Source organism: Sarcophilus harrisii, chromosome 4, assembly GCF_902635505.1.
Source record: "Sarcophilus harrisii chromosome 4, mSarHar1.11, whole genome shotgun sequence".
NCBI classification, from domain to species: domain Eukaryota; kingdom Metazoa; phylum Chordata; class Mammalia; order Dasyuromorphia; family Dasyuridae; genus Sarcophilus; species Sarcophilus harrisii.
Window position 1 is genome coordinate 167,500,662 of NC_045429.1, and position 16,460 is coordinate 167,517,121.

Sequence of the window (16,460 nt, forward strand, 5' to 3'; positions counted from 1 at the left end):
TATTATCTTTTGTTTGTGCAAAAGCTTTTTAAATTCATGTAATCAAAATAATCATTTTTACTCCCCGTGATTTTTTCCTATCTCGTTTGGTCACATTCTACCATGATCCCCTAATTTGCTTATGAATACCACTCACTATGTCTAACTTATATTGGTATACAGTGTGAGATGTTGGTTTAGGTATAGTTTCTGCCAAGCTGCTTTTCAATTTTCCCAGAAATTTTTATCAGATGATGAGTTCTCATTCCAAAAGCTTGAATCTTTGGGTTTATCAAACACTATTGACTAGGATGATATATTGTGTATTTAATCTATGCTATTTATCCACCACCATATTTTTTTTGTCGATACAAGATTGTTTGGATGATTACTGATTTGTAAAATAGTTTAAAATCTAGTACTGCTAGATGGTCTTCCTTCATGTTGTTTTTTTTTTCATTGAGTCACTTGTTATTTTTTACTTTTTATTCCCTGAGATGAATTTTCTATTTTTTCCCTAGCCCTATAAAATAATTATTTGGTAGTTTGATTAGTATAACACCAAATAAGTAATATAATTGTTTTTATTATATTGGCTCAGCCCACTCATGAAGTTAATATTTCTTTAATTTAGTCTTGTCTTTGTGTGAAGTGCTTAGTAACTGTGTTCATATAGTTCCTAAATTTGTTATGACAGATAGACTCCCAAGTATTTTATCTGCAGTTATTTTAAATGGAATTTCTCTTTCTATCTTGGTTCTGGATTCTGCTGATAATATGTAGAAATGCTAATGATTTGTGTAAGTTTATTTATATCTTGCAATGTTGCTAAAGTTGTTACTTTTTAAACTAGTTATTTAGTTGATTTTCTAGAGTTCTCTAAGTATAGCATAATTTTATCTGCATTGCCTATTTTTATTTCTTCAATTTCTTTTTCTTGTTTTATTTCCATAGTTTAGCATTTCTAGCATAACAATGAAAAATAATAGATATTTTTGCTTTACTCCTGATCTTATAAGATGGCTTCAAGTTTATCCCCCTGACAGATAATGCCTGCTCTTGGTTTTAAATTGATATTACTTTTTAAAAGAAAGGTTCCATTGATTCCTTTGCTTTCTAGCATTTTTAATAGCAATGAGTGTTATATTTTTCAAATGATATTTTTTCTAAATTTATGGATATAATTGATATAGTATATGATTTCTATTATTGTTTTTATTCATATGGTTAGTCATGCCAATAATTTTCCTGATATTAAACCAACCCTATATTTCTAATATAATTTTGATCTAGTTATAGTATATGATCTTTGTGACATATTGCTATAATCTTCTTGCTAGTATTTTATTTAAATATTTTACACCAATATTCATTAAGAAAATTATTCTACAGCTTTCATTCTCTGTTTTGGTTTTTGTTTGTTTTGGTATCAAAACCATATTTGTATACTGAAAGGATTTTTTCTAGGATTCCCTTTATACTTATTTTTTCAAGTAGTTTACATAATATTGGGATTAGTTGTTCCTCATGTTTGGTAGAATTCACTTTTCGATATGTCTTGTTCTGGGTATTTTTTCTTAGAGAGTTTATTGATAATTTACTTAACTTTTTTTTATTAAAAGATTCTTTTGTAAATCTAGGCAGTTTATGCTTTTGCAAATATTCATCTGTTTTAGTTAGGTTGTCAGTTGACATAATTAGACCAAATAACTCCTAATTATTGACTTCATCACATTAAACCTTTTCATTTTTGATACTGGTAATTTGTTTTTTTTTTTCTTTCTTTTAAAAAAATCAGATTAGTCAATGGTTTGATTATTTTTTTTAATGAAACCGGTTTTTAGTTTTATTTATTAGTTCACTGATTTTCATTTACTTTCAATTTTATTAATCTCTCCTTTAATTTTCATGATTTTGATTTTGTTTAACTAGGAATTTTAAATTTGTTTCTTTTCTGTTTTTTAGTTGCATGTCCAATTATTAACATACATATTGAGATACAAAATTTCCCCTAAGTATTGCTTTGGCTGAAACCCACAAATTCTAGAATGTTGTCTTATTATTATTGTCTTTAATGAAATTATTAATGATTTCTCTGATTTTTACCTACTCATTATTTATAATTAGATTTTTAATTTCCAATTAATTTTTAATCCATGCTTCCATAGTCCATTACTGAATATAATTTTTATTGCATCATGGTATGAAAAGGGTACATTTAATATTTCTATTTCCTGCATTTGGTTGTGAGAATTTTATGTCTTAATGGTCAGTTAGATGACCAATTGAATGTGTGCATGAATAAATATAAAGTTTTTCCTCTTTGAACAACAAAGAAGTGAGCAAATTTCAAACATTGTCTGCCCCCTTTTACCATTTAACCCTCCACTCTGAAAGCTCTTCCTTGTGAATCTCTTTAATGTGAAACAATTTTTCTCATTCTTCCTCTCCCTTATCATTTCTCCTGGGCATCTGTCTTTTCTATCTATCCCTTTAAAAAATATCATCCCAACATAATTAACTGACTCTTGCACCCTCTTTCTATGTAGAGTCCTTTTAACTGGCCTAAAAATGAAAACATTCTTATAAGTCATTTTCCTATAGAAAAGTCAATTGACTTTAATGAGTCCTTTATGACTTTTCTCTCGTGTTCACCATTTTATCTTTCTTTGGAATCTTGTATTTTAAAGTCAAATTTATTTTTTCCCTCCTTTACCAAGCTATTATATTTTATAAGATTTTCCCTTTGCTTTCATTTTTTAAATCTAAATATTTATCTATCCCTCTTTTTTCACTTTGAAAATAATTTTTATTTTTTAAAGTTTTTCAAGGAATTCTTGTTGGGCTTGTACCTGAATCATTTTTTCCCCCTTTGAGCCTGTAGAGCTTTCTTGATTGTATTGTTTTTTTGTTTTTGTTTTTATCTAGATTTTCCCTGTCAGCACAGTAGCCACTTATGGTTAGATTGTTTTATTGTTATTTGCTCACTTTTCCATACCAGTTTTTGATTTGGAACTTTATATTAATGTTGAGTTCTGTTGTTGGCATGACACAAGGGGAAGAGCACTACATCAATTTTCAGGCTTTTTCTTCACTGCTATTTTCAAATCTATTTTTGGGGAACCTGTTACAAGATTTTGATGCTTCCAGGATGGTATGATCTGGGGAAAGGTATGGTCAATGTTCCCTTGGTACACTGTTTCTTATTCAGAAAAAAACCTCTGATCCCTGGTGATTTCAATCCATGCTTCTTTTCTCAGGGACACTGTTCTTTTGGGACTAGAAGTGATACTGCTTCTCAGGAATCTTGTTCCCTTGGGACCAGAAGTATTTCTATTCTTCAGGGTCCCTGATCCTTTGGTTGTTGTCTTTTGTTCTTGAAGAGGACCAAAATGACATCACTCTGTTGGAGTTACAGTCGGAATACTCTGTCATAGACAGGACACAATAGTTCTTATGAACATTTAGAGTGGCTTCTGTAACTTATCACATCTTGGGTTTCTTCTGAAGTAATTCAATTCTGCTTTGCTCATAGAGCATAGGACCTTCTCTGAGAAGGGCATGCTAGAGGAATACCTTTCGGCTCCAGTTCCCTCTTGACTAAAAGTGCTCTTCTCTACCCTTGAACCCAGAAGTGGATATATGCAATGGATCTGCCAAATAGCATGTGTTTTTATATCTTTTGCTAGCAAGGGATCTCATGAGATCTCTTTCTGTTCAGTTGCCATGACCCCTTCCTGTCTTTGGTTTGAGATCTTGAAGCTGCTGCTGCTTCTGTCACCTCCACTCAGCCCCACTAGTGTCACAGCACAGATTTCTCTATTTGTCTCATTCTGACCTTTGTTGACTCTTTCTCTCCAGAATTTGATTTGAGTTCTGATTTTAAAAGGGAAATGTTGGGAAAGCTCAGCTGAGTGCTCTCTCTACTTCACCATCTTGGCTTCATGCTCTTATCTGCTCAAGTCCCTTCCTTCCCAACTAATTTCTCAACGAAACCTCTCCTTTTCTCCTCTCTCAGTGAAAGCAACTTTTTTTTCTTCAGATATCTCAAATCACTTTACCTGGCTTTTTCTTTTTCATGTTGAGGTGGCTTTTAACTGCCCCAACAATGAAAACATTCTTATGTCACATTTTCCCACATAGAAAAGTAAATTGACTTTATCAAGACCTTTATGACAAAATGGGGCAGAAAATGTTGATGGCACTAAATGAATATTATTGTTACTTAGAGCCATACTGAAAGAGGTATACATATCACAAGAATTATAGGATCATAGGGTAATAGATTTAGAACTGGAAAGGATCTTAGAGATCATCAAAATCCAGCCTTCTCATTTTAAAGTTGAGGAAACTGAGACTTAGAATAGAAAGTGTTTTACCCAATATTACACCTAGTTAACTGAGCTAGTGTTTAAACCCACTTCCTCTGATTCCAAATCATCTGCTTTCCCCTCTACCACATCCAGCTCTTCTCATCAGAATGGCTATTTCTTGGAGGGTTATAATTTGTCATCTTTGCCAACCTACCGCTTGGCACATGCTTTATTCATTTCCAGAAGTTGCAGATGCTTCACAGTTTGGCGAGTTGAGATGGGCAGATTTCCTACTATACTCTTGGGAAGATTCCCTACCCCTCTCTCACTGTGCATTTGTTGTGGAGCTGCTGGAAAGGGGAGCAATTGGTTCCCATCTTGCTGAAGTATTTAAGAGCACCAATAAGTAGGTATAAACCTATGTCAGAGAAGAAGGCTGAGTATTATGAGGCAGAGATTGCATGAAATGGAGGACTTGTCATGAAAGCAGAATGCTAATGTTGAGGGTGAAGAAGTCAGGGAGCATTTGGGAGCTGACCTGTCAAAAGGCCGCAATCTTTGCCTGAGGACCATTCCCTTGTATGGTCATTGTAGTGAGTAGAGATTGTATACTCTTGTGTAAGTTCCTGACTTCCTGGCTAATAACCTTCACAATGTTTAATGGGAGAGTTATAACATCAAATTGCCTCGGGGCAAGCACAGCTTATGTGAATGGTGGGCACAGCTGAGTTTGCCTCTTTATTTCCTTTTTCCTATGGAGAGTAGACAGGAGAAAGAAGGAAGAGGGAGAAGACACAGGATAACTTGCATTACATGGAGTAGGTATAAATAATAGATAATGATTGAATGTATCAATGTCTAGATAATACTCAACCTTCAGTACTCTGAGGGTTTCTAATTTCCACAGCAGGAGTGTCTGTTTTCCTCATTAAAGAAGATTACAGTTTTGCTACATGGTCTTGGAGAGTTCTTGTGGCCAAGCTATTCATGACCTAGTGGTTAACCTAGTAATGAGTTTCTCCAGGCTTATCTTTGGACAATGGAAATATAGTTTATCATCAGGCCTATTCTCTATTATATTTGGAGTTTTCTTCTGTTTACATATCTCACTTTTGGATTAGAAATTTGTGCCAAATAAATCCCATCCTTCGTCCTATGCAATTCTTGGATTGGGTTCCCCGCCATTTGGTCCTTTCACCTCTGGAGTTCTGGAAGAAACTGCTCATACTGCCACAAACCTTTGCTTTTGCTATCATCTCTTGGTGACAGAATCTGGCTATTGTCCTTGGTTCTGATATCTGTTTCCTCCTTAATATATACCCAACTAGAAGTTGCCTTTGTCTCCTGGTATGACTAGTACAGGCCCCTGATACACTGTGGGAGATTTCCTCTTGACTTCAGTCTTCTGGGAGATTTAGAAAACCACTTGCTGTGGCTACAATAGCAATCCTAGCTCCAGGCCTCTTGGAGTATCCCAAACTGTCTCCTTAATCAGTGATCTTGCAGAGCTGTCTATTCTCTCCTGCTGAGCTGACGGGTTAGGACTGGATCATGCTAGCTTCAGGCCTGATTTATGGAATTGGAGCTTAATTCTGCCTTCTTTGCCATGTCACTACTCTGAATGCCTTAAGCTGCTGGCAATCTTCTTGTTCAGTTTTGGACTCAATGGAGGAAATTACTGGTGTTTGCATGGTCTTTTTGATCATTGTTCTATTTGGTGGTGTTTTAGGTATTTACCTAATTTTGGTATTATTTGAGGAATTATTAATACCTTTCATGTTACCATCTTAACCAAAGTCTCAATAGGCCCTTTCTTTTATCTTTGCAAGATGAGTGGACCTGGTGGAACTAGTGATCTATTAGTGATACAGACTTTTAGAATTGAGGGTAACCTTCATACCATGAGGTAGTCATAGAGGAAGACTGTAGTTGGAAAGAGCATATTCAGGAATGCTCACACACACACACACACACACACACACATACTTTTTGGCTGTTATTCCATTATGATTTCATTAATAAAGGAATTCTTGATAGAAACTTCTTTCATTGCCACATCAGAGAATATTCTACAATTTTTAATATTAGTTAATCTGTGCACCAAGTTAATGTCGTGCTTAGGGTCACATAGTATGTATCTGAGATGAAACTAAAACCCAGGTCTTCTTGACATTGAGTTCACCTCTCTAACTACTATATTATGCTGTCTCTCATTTTTTTTCCCCTTTTTTCTTTCTTCCTCCCTTCTTTTCTTCCTTCCCATATTGCAATAAATGTTGGTATAAATTGCATTAAGTTCATCCTAAACAATTCCATCTTATAATTAATTACTTTATTAATAACCAGCATATACTAATAAGAGTTCTATTTGCAACTCTTAAGGTGTTAAGTTGTGGACAAAATATTTTGGTCTTTGAGTTGAGAAACCTGGATTAAAATTCTTCTTTGGATGGACTATGAACAAGTCACTTATTAATTCTGAACTTTAGTTTCTTTATCTGAAAAGCCAAGGAAATAAAATTTGAACCTTAATCCTCATAAAGTTGTTGTGAGGTAAGTGTTATGTAAACTTTAAAGTGCTATATAAATAAAATACTCATATAAAGATATATTAAATGCTATTCTGTTACTTGCTATTTATAAACATTTTTCCTATAGGACTATCTCATTACATTACTAAAATAATTATCTAAAATAATTTTTACTAGTACTAGTGATTTAATGATAAATATATGTATAAACATACACATATATACATATATATGTATACACACATGTGTATGTGAATGACTATATATCTTTTCTCTCTCTTGATCTTTCTATTTCTCTGCCTCCATCTTTCTGTCTCTGTTTCTCTCTCATGTTCTGAAAATATTACTGAAATGTAAACTAAGAAAAACAAAACTAAGTGTTTTGGAACATCCTTTATTTGCACAGGGTCTATGATTTCACTAATGCAGAAAACCCCAGAGAATAAACTTCCTCTAGCAATACAGGTCTCTATCTTGGATTCTCTTGTATCCCAAAAGTCTTACTGAAATCCAAAACTGCATTCCTGTCATTGAAAATTTTTAACTGCCCACAACCATATGCATGTATATATTTATATGTACATATTATAACATCATTATACTTACTACTGAAATACCCCTTATACAGGTATTTTACATGTGCATTTTTATACCATATACTAGTTAAATACCACATATACATGTACATATATTATAAATGTATATCTCGATACTATATGCTATTTAAATGCCCTTTATAGATACAAATATATAGTTACATGTACATATGTATACATGTACATTATATAACATATTAGTCATATTTAATACAAACTTTTGGGACATCCGGTATTTATACAAGATCTATGATGTCACTAGTGTAGGAAACCCCAGAGAATAGATTTCCTCTAGCAATAGGAATTCAGCGTGTGCTCAATGATTTATAGACTTAGATTGCTGCCTGAGATGAGAGGTTAAGTGACTTGCTTAGGGTCATAAACCAGTTTGTACTGAAGGTAGGATAGGATTGCAGAGGTCTTCCTGACTCCAAAGTTAACTCTCTACCCAGTAGGCCATACTGCCTATATGTTTGTATGCTATGACACACACACACATATACATGGACATACAACATATGTATAAGCATGCAGGTACTTACATGTACATTTATATATTCACACACACACACACAAATGCCTTTGTACCTACTACAGGGCATAAACCACTTAAAATCATGAATAAGTATAAAGTACTTTTCCCATGACAGCTCCAAGAGGATGAAGGTGTAGATAGATATAGATTTATGCATCTATTTGTTGTTGGTTTTTTTTAATCATCCTTGAATAGAGTCCTTCCCTGATACCTCACTGAAGTGTGCTCTAGGTTCCCAAAGGCTGTGAGAGTGTGGTGTAAACCCTGACAAGTTAGATACTAAGGGGGAAAATGTTTTGATGACAAGCTCTGACGCTGACTATATGCTTGTCCAAGGATTAATCTGGTAACAATAATAGCTAATTTTTACATAATGTTTTCAAAGTGCTTTACAAGTTTTTTTTTTTTCATTTGATTTTTAAAAACAACTCCACAACAAATGCTACTATTTCCCCTATTTTACAACTGAGATAGGTGAAGTTGAGAGAAGTTAGGTAACTTGCCCAGTCACACAGCCAATATATGTCAGAGACAGGACTTAACCCTGGAGAATCCCACACTTGCTAACTTCAACATAATGATTCCCCTTTCTCTCTAAAACCATCTACTAAGTCACAGAGGATTTGTGATCTGAATCTATGAACTTACACAATTGCAATCACAAATTGCTGATGTTACTCATGTGTATGCTTATATAAGGCTAGACTTGCAATTTCATCTGTGTAAAGAACTCCCAGTGAGAAAATACCTTTATCTTTGGAGATCAGCAACTGTTTGCAATTTATTTGTTGCTATTCGGACATTTCAGTCTTGTCTGACACTTCATGGCCCCATTTGGGATTTTCTCGGCAAAGACATTGGAGTGGTTTACCATTTCCTTTTTCAGCTCATTTTATGTTTGAAGAAATTGAGGCAAACAAGGTTAAGGGACTCACCAGGGGTCATGCAGCTAGTAAATATCTGACGCCACATTTGAATTCAGCTCTTCTTGACTCCAAGCCCAAGGCTCTGTGCTATCTACTACATCTAGCTGTTCTCTTTAATTCAATTTAGAGAATTTCTTGGGGCATTGAGAAATTCAGGGACTTGCCCAAGATCATATAGCTAATACATCCCAAAGGCAAGACTTATACTTAGGACATCTTAACTTTGAGGTCAGTCTTATTTATTATACAATGCTACCTCGCTAGATTTATTATTGCCTGTCCATAAATGTATGGTTCCATCTATATTTATCAATAGCCTCTCTTTCTCTGTGATGAGTAAGTGCTATTATGGCTCAGAGAAAACCAATATGACATTGTCTAAGGTTATAGACACTTAAGAGAACAGACATTGAGTCTATTTAACTTTTATGTGACATGAGCAGAACAATGTACTGGGGGAAAAGAAATGATTAAAAAATCTTCTGGACAATGTAAAAATTAAGAACATCAAAGAAAGGGAAGGCAAAGGCAAAATTAAAGTAAGATGAATATATTCTCTTGACATCTATTACCTTATAAAAAATAAATGTACCTCTTTTTAGATAAAAAAAAAAAGCAACAGAGCTGATCATTTAATGGAACATGGTCCCTTCACTATTTCTAAGTGTACACAGGGGAAAAGGTTACTTAAATGTTTTGCCATTTCTTAGCTACCTCTCAGTGCCTGACTAAAAGATGCCAGCAGGAAATAACATTATAGCATTACATGGCTCAGCAGTTCCTTACTCACCCACATACGGATCAGTCCCTTTGCTTCAGTGCACTGGGTAGTCGTGCCAAAGCAATAGCAGCTGCTGCAGCCAAGTGGGTTCTTGGCATCAAGTCCAAATTTACCAGGCCGGCACCTGTCACAGTGGACACCTTCCACATTCACCTAGAGAGACAATCCCAGTAGCAGTCCATGGTTAAAGGCAAAGATATAGGGGAAATCGTCCTTGAAGAGATTATTAAGGATATGGATTTTCAAAGAGTGTGATAGAAATGAAATCAAGCTTACCGTTTCCAATGGCATGTATAACTGGTGTCAACAACAGACTTATATAAGCATGATAAAGTATTTTATTTGAAAATACATATATCACTGAGGTACTCTTAAAAATAAGCAACAGATTGTATAATAATTCCATTGAAAGCAATAACAAAGAATTACTAGACTTTAGAAGCAGCATAATAAAAATAATGAACACTAGATTGAGGTCCATGCAATGTAAAAAATGGCAGGACAACATCAGAATATAAATGATAAGATCCAGGCTAATATTTGGTTACTACACTGTATATAATCTGTACATGCACTGTGCATGCCCTTCCTTGATAGAAATATTCCTTAAAAGGAGGCTCAAGCCTATTCAAAACCATCCTCCAGGGCTTTCTTCTCTGATTTCTTTTGTCCCTCTCTTCAGGGCCTTTATCTTGAGTAGTCAGAATACCTCTGACATGATATTAACTGTATTTAGAGTGGAATTGATTTTTGCAGAAACATCTAAAGGGAAAAATACCTCTTTGCCTTTTTAATTGATTATTTTTCCACACCATTTAACAATATTAATGAGGGCTGAAATGTTCAGATAGTCACTGTTGTAATGTCAGGGGTGCTGGGTAATGTGAAGCTGTAGCACTTCCACGGCAACAAGAGCATTCTGCTTTGTATCATAATTGCTGATCCATTTTTAGGAGAAGCTGCTTTTAATGTGTTTTATTATTTCACTCACAGATGTGATGCTCAGTAGGTACGTGTTGCTTAAGTGAGACTAAATGCATTTCAGGTCACTTTCTGTCATTTCAAACTTTTTGCCCTTTGAATGGGCAGACAGATGTTAAAAAGGAAAGTCTTGTCCCTTAAAAGTTTTGCTTTGCAAAATATCACTTGTTGGTAAATGCATAGAATCTCTACCAAACAGAAGAACTGTGAAATCTTTACCAAACAGCATCACAACAGGAAATCCAAATAGATTTGGCTTGGATTTGGATGAAGATAATTTATTGCCTAAAAAGTTGAATTTTGCTCTCATATTCATAGGGAACCATATACCAGCATATACTCTTTGATGATTTTCCCTTTAAATTCACTGGAAAGGAAATAAGGAATAACATTGAGAAGTAGAAAAACAATTGTAAGACTGTTTATCATTGATAGACTTTGACTCTGTACCTTACAAGTGCATTGTCCACTCTGGTTAAGACATGCACATTTTCCAGTTTCTGAGCTGCAGGTTGAGGCATCTGTCCCAGCCAGGAAGCAGTCACACACATCACAATGAGGATAATTCCAATGGCCCAAATTGCATTCAGAGCATTTTCTGCCGGAGAACTCTGGGTGGCAGGAGCATTGGCCAGTGTTTATATTACACTGGAAATCAAATGATCCCACCAAACTGCAATTACAAGCCTACAGAACAGATAATGAAATGCAAAATTTAGTTAAATTTCACAAGAAATTTCTCAAAACACAACTCCAGAATTCCTCCTAGAAAGCTATTTGTAACATTCATTAAAATTAATGAAACTCCAGTATTTGATGTAAATACCATAAATAGCATGCCACTTTTGGAACTCTACTTACCAAATAGAAGCCTGGAAGTGAACTCAGTTAACTAGGATTTAGGTAAATTTTATTAGACAAAAATTTCCCCTTCCAGGTTTCATCACTGTTCATTCCACATAGTCATTGAAGTAGATAGAACACAAAACTTTAAGCAGAAAGACCTGAGTTCAAATGTAGCCTCAGGGATTTACTAACTGTATGAGCTTGGCCAAGTCACTTAACTTTTGTCTCCATGTAAAATAGGAATGAGGAAAATACCCATCTCCCTCCCAGAGTTGTGAAGATAAAATGAGATATTTGTAAAGCACTTGGCACGATACATAGCGCATGGTAAGCACTATATAAATGCTATTATTTTTAACATTATATTTTTATATCATGTCAATGAAGCCACAAACTTTAATAATGTGTACATGGCCAAATGCCCACGTATAGATTTCAAGGAATTCTTGAATTTGTTTTTGTCAATATTTTGACAACTGCATTTCAGTATTACTTTTCTCCAAATTCCTTGAATTTTTCTTTCTTTCTTTCTTTAATTTTTTCTTATTTTGATAAAAGGAGCTCATGGTACCAAAGAAAGAAAAAAAAGGTTAAGAAGCTTTGCCACAAAAGGACAAATCCTGCAAGTCCTAGCTCTGAAGATTCTAAGCCTTTTAAAATCACCTGTTATCATATTTCCCAGAGCATCCACTCCATTACCTCTCCACCTTAACTAAAGAATAGACTTTTCAAACAATCATCCTCTTTTTGTACTGCTATCTATAATATCCCAAGTTACTATGTAACTGAATCTGACATATACTAACATTTTGGTTCCTTCCTACTGCTGTTCAATACTCCCCATGGAGCTGCAGTCAAGAGTTTTCCACTTGCAATCTCCTAGCTAGAGGTGGGAAGGCAATTTTCCTGAGCAAGGGCTAGCACCTGTGCCTGCCTTCCTTTCAGCCCCACAGCTTCCTAAACTCTTGGTTTGCACCTGTGCTGAAGAGGTAACACATTGAACATTTGGAAATTCTTGTGTTTATAGCTTGGGGAAATGTGTGGGCTTCTTCAGGAAGATGTTTTTTGCTTTAAGGGTCAGTCCATAGACACAGGATCATTTCTTAGCACCCTGAAGTCCTTTAGAGACCAAATCAGATGCACTAGAAGGTATAGCTACATCAATAGTCCCAAATGCAAATGGAAAAGGAACTAAACTGTAAATAAGGATAATCCTCCTTTGGGTTGTATGTTGACTTGGGAAAATCCCACATTAATGTTATTTTTTAAATTAGCTTTTTATTTATCTATTATATTTTAATATGGTTGGGGCTTTACTGGTAAATAATGTATAATGTATTTGACACTTCTGAATTACATGATAGACTGAGATTAGGCAATATTGGACAGCAGAGATTAGTGGTTTGTTCTAGTATCTATTGCACCTAAAGCTTCTTTAAAGAAGCATGCCATCCTAACCTAATCCTAGATAAGAACCTGTTCTCCACTGAAAGTGAGATTGATCTTTTACATATCCATGCTTCTGCTAAACTCTAAGGACCATCAGATCTTTTCCTCTGTCCTGCAATTGAATAGTATATGTGTGGTCTCCAACAATTATACTGTGACTCTTGGCTATTAGTAATCATTTAATAAGTGATTTTTCAATTTCATTTTATTAGTTGATTTTATGTTTTAGCTTGCCTCAATTGCAAATATTAGATTTTTATTTCTCCAATCTCTTTTGATAAGATGGATTTCTGATTTATAACATATAAAATTATCTAGATTGCTAGGCCTGATTCTAGTCAAATGGATAATTTAAAAACATCTAAAATATTCTATAGACTATAAATGTAAGATAGAGTACTATTACATAGTAGATAGAAAGTTCATCTTTCAACTAAGGAATTATTAGGTTCAAATCCCACTTTGGATTCAAACTGGATTTCTGACTGGACAAATGACACACTCTCAGTGATTTTTACAGCTATCTAAGAATATAAGCTACAGAGAAAGTGATAACTTGCATTGGTAGAGGGAGTTTTCTAATCTGAAATTTCCCTCTATTAATGAAATTGTGAGGCCAGTTCTTATTCTTGTCTTATAAACATGATTTCCAGTTCTAAGATAGGTAAAATTATAATACTTTTTCTTCCTTTCCACTTAGTGATTTTCCCCATTGCAATTTCGGGAAATTACAAATTGGCATAAAGGTTAAATAGGAATGTTTTGGAAATTTTGCAGAAGCTGAAGGCAACATGCAAAGTCCAACAGATGACACACAAAAAATTTAGAAACTCAAAAATGCATAAAATATATGTATTCTATTATGTAGTATCAAGAAAAAGAGAAGGAAAGTCACAAAGCTGGTAGACTTCTCTAGTATGAAGGGAGGGCCAAAAATTTTATGTGGATTTTCCAGATCACTGAGGTGCCTTGCTCATCTAGGGCAGGGAAACATAGCTTCATATAAGAATAAAGCAACTTTGAAAAAGAAGGGGAGAGAACACCTACTAGGAGAGAAACTCACTCTATCTCATTCCCCTCTCTCTCCAAGACACTCATGGAGCTGCTGGAATAGCAGATGTGTTAACACAGGCAAATTCTTTCTTGAAACCCACACAGCCTAGGAAGTTGAAGAGGTGAAAATTAAATGAAGAAGGAAAGGTGATAAGGTATACGATTTTTTAAAAATGTGTGTTAGCTTAAGTATCTGGAAAACTAAGAAAAAAACTGATGTGGAGGAACTGATTGTCCATAGTTCCTCTCCCCTACTTTATTTCATTTGGGCTGGAACTAATTTCTATGTGTATATTTTTTATTCTATCCAAAGACTGCATAGATTAATTTGATTTCTCATAAATATTAGTATTTGATTTCTGGGAACTATATAGAAGAGAGTGACTCTTCCAAAAACATGACTTAGATTTTAATGCCCACCTTGTCCATTATTAAAGAGTTTGCTTTCTCTAGCTTGGTACTTAATTTTGAACTATTGAGATTTCATGACTAAACATACACGGTCATAATTACTATAATTTGAGTTTTCAAATTTGTCCCACCAGATCAGATTCCTAATATAAGGATATTGAGTGTTATCAATGGATTGGGATAAATACAATATAACATAATATAATATAAATATATATTAATAAATATAAATAAATATAATATAAATACAATATAATTCTTGAGTAAGGAAACTCCTTAATCAAGCCAGGTCTGGACTTTTACTAGAAGATTGAAAGGTTAAATGATTTCCCTATAATCAGCCAGTATGTAAAAAATAAAACTAGATTTACGTTTTAGCAAAAATAATAACAATAAATACAATAGCTGACATTTATAGAGCAGTTTAAGTCAGACAAAGCCCTTTACAAATATCTTATTTTTTCCCCAACAACCCTAGGAGGGAGATGCTATTATTGTTCCCACTTTCTAGATTATGAAACTGAGGAAGACAAAAGCCCAGGGTCAACAGCTAGTAAGAAAAATTAGCTGTTAAACATTGAAAGGGGAGAGTTAATACAACATCGTTAGTAATAAGTAGCATTTATATGGCATTTACAATAGCACTGTATAGATTACAAATCCAGGACCGATGCTGACCATCTAATTAGTCTAAAATCCTTATTTTACAGAAGAGGAAATGGAGGACTAGAGAGATAAAGAAACTTGCCCAATGTCATGCATGAATCTTTATTTAGATCGTACTGTTGGCAGCTTGTAGATTTTTTAGAAGTGATGTGAACTTTATAGAAATGAACTTCTATAAAAGACAAACAGGAAAAGTAAATTCTCTACTCCAGGAAGAGACATCACCCCATTATGTGGTCTTTGTGAAGTTAATTTACAAAATCTGCCAGAAATCATGTTCTTCTCAAGAAAAACTTGATTCAAGAATGATACCACCACCAAAAAGAACAGTTGCAGTCTTCATGTAATTACTTAAGATTTTATTTTTTGGGGAAAAAATCACTGTTGAAGGCACTTATAATGTCTTTAGGTAACACCCTTTGTTGTTCATGGAAGGTTCTCATTGGCCAAAGTCATATAGGTAACAAAATTAAGTGGTGGTGTAGAAATGTCTTTTGATCAAATAATGGTGAGAAGAAAGAATCATAAAATCTCAGGTTGGAAAGGACTTTAGAGAGCATCAAGTATTACCCTTTAATTTAAGGGATGTGGGAAAGGAAAAAGGCTACAGAGGTCACACAAGAAGTGAGTGAGTTAGGATTCAAACTCAGGTCTTCTGATGATAACTTTAGTGTCTTTTAAACTTCCCTTGTCTAGGCTGGTTTCCCTTTGTCCCTGATCACTTATGAATTCAAGTGTGTATGTGCCCCAGGAATGCAAACCTCATTTGAAGAAATGACATAGTGCAGTAGATAGTGGGTAGAATTTAAAATATTAAATTTGAAATTATGGAATATCTGAGTTAGAATCTTGACGATTGCTTGTTATTTGTGTGACTACGGGCAAGCCATTTAACTTCTAAGAGTCTCAGTTTCCTTATCTGTAAAGTAAAAGAGATACATAGGCTAATTGAATCCTGTGTTCTCTTTCAATCTAGATCTATGATGCCAATAATAATTCTAAACTGATTATGTATCATTCAAGATTTGATTATTTGGGGTAGATAAAAGATTCTTAGAATCAGGAGGACATGAATTCAAATCTGGTCTCTAGCTGTGTGATCCTGGGCAGGTCACTTAACACTTAAACAGTTAGTGAAAAGAAACATAATATAGAATAAAATGATACTGTTGAAAATTTGATGGCAGCATTTTGCTTTAATATATTCAATCATTAAAGAACTCATATTTTTCTAACTGCTCTCCCTAAGAACTTATTTATCCTTCTCAAGATGAATAGTATCTTGTCCTTTCCTGAGAAAGGCATGTACTTACATTTAAATACTCATTGATAACTATTTTCAAAGTTACTACCAGCAAATATCAGATATATTAAGTGCCTTTCTGTCTAAACT

At 34.3% G+C, this 16,460-nt stretch overlaps 1 protein-coding gene across 5 annotated transcripts in view; it reads right to left on the reverse strand.

Moving 5' to 3' along the window:
- LAMA2 (laminin subunit alpha 2) overlaps positions 1 to 16,460 on the reverse strand; it is a 747,833-nt gene that overhangs the window by 207,261 nt on the left and 524,112 nt on the right. For all 5 annotated transcript variants that reach the window (XM_023503203.2, XM_023503202.2, XM_031964285.1 and 2 more), the window contains 2 exons: positions 11,093 to 11,329; positions 9,671 to 9,814 (listed from right to left, as the gene is read on the reverse strand). In XM_023503203.2, coding sequence (XP_023358971.1) covers positions 9,671 to 9,814; positions 11,093 to 11,329 — 381 coding nt within the window. The remainder of the gene's footprint in view (positions 1 to 9,670; positions 9,815 to 11,092; positions 11,330 to 16,460) is intronic.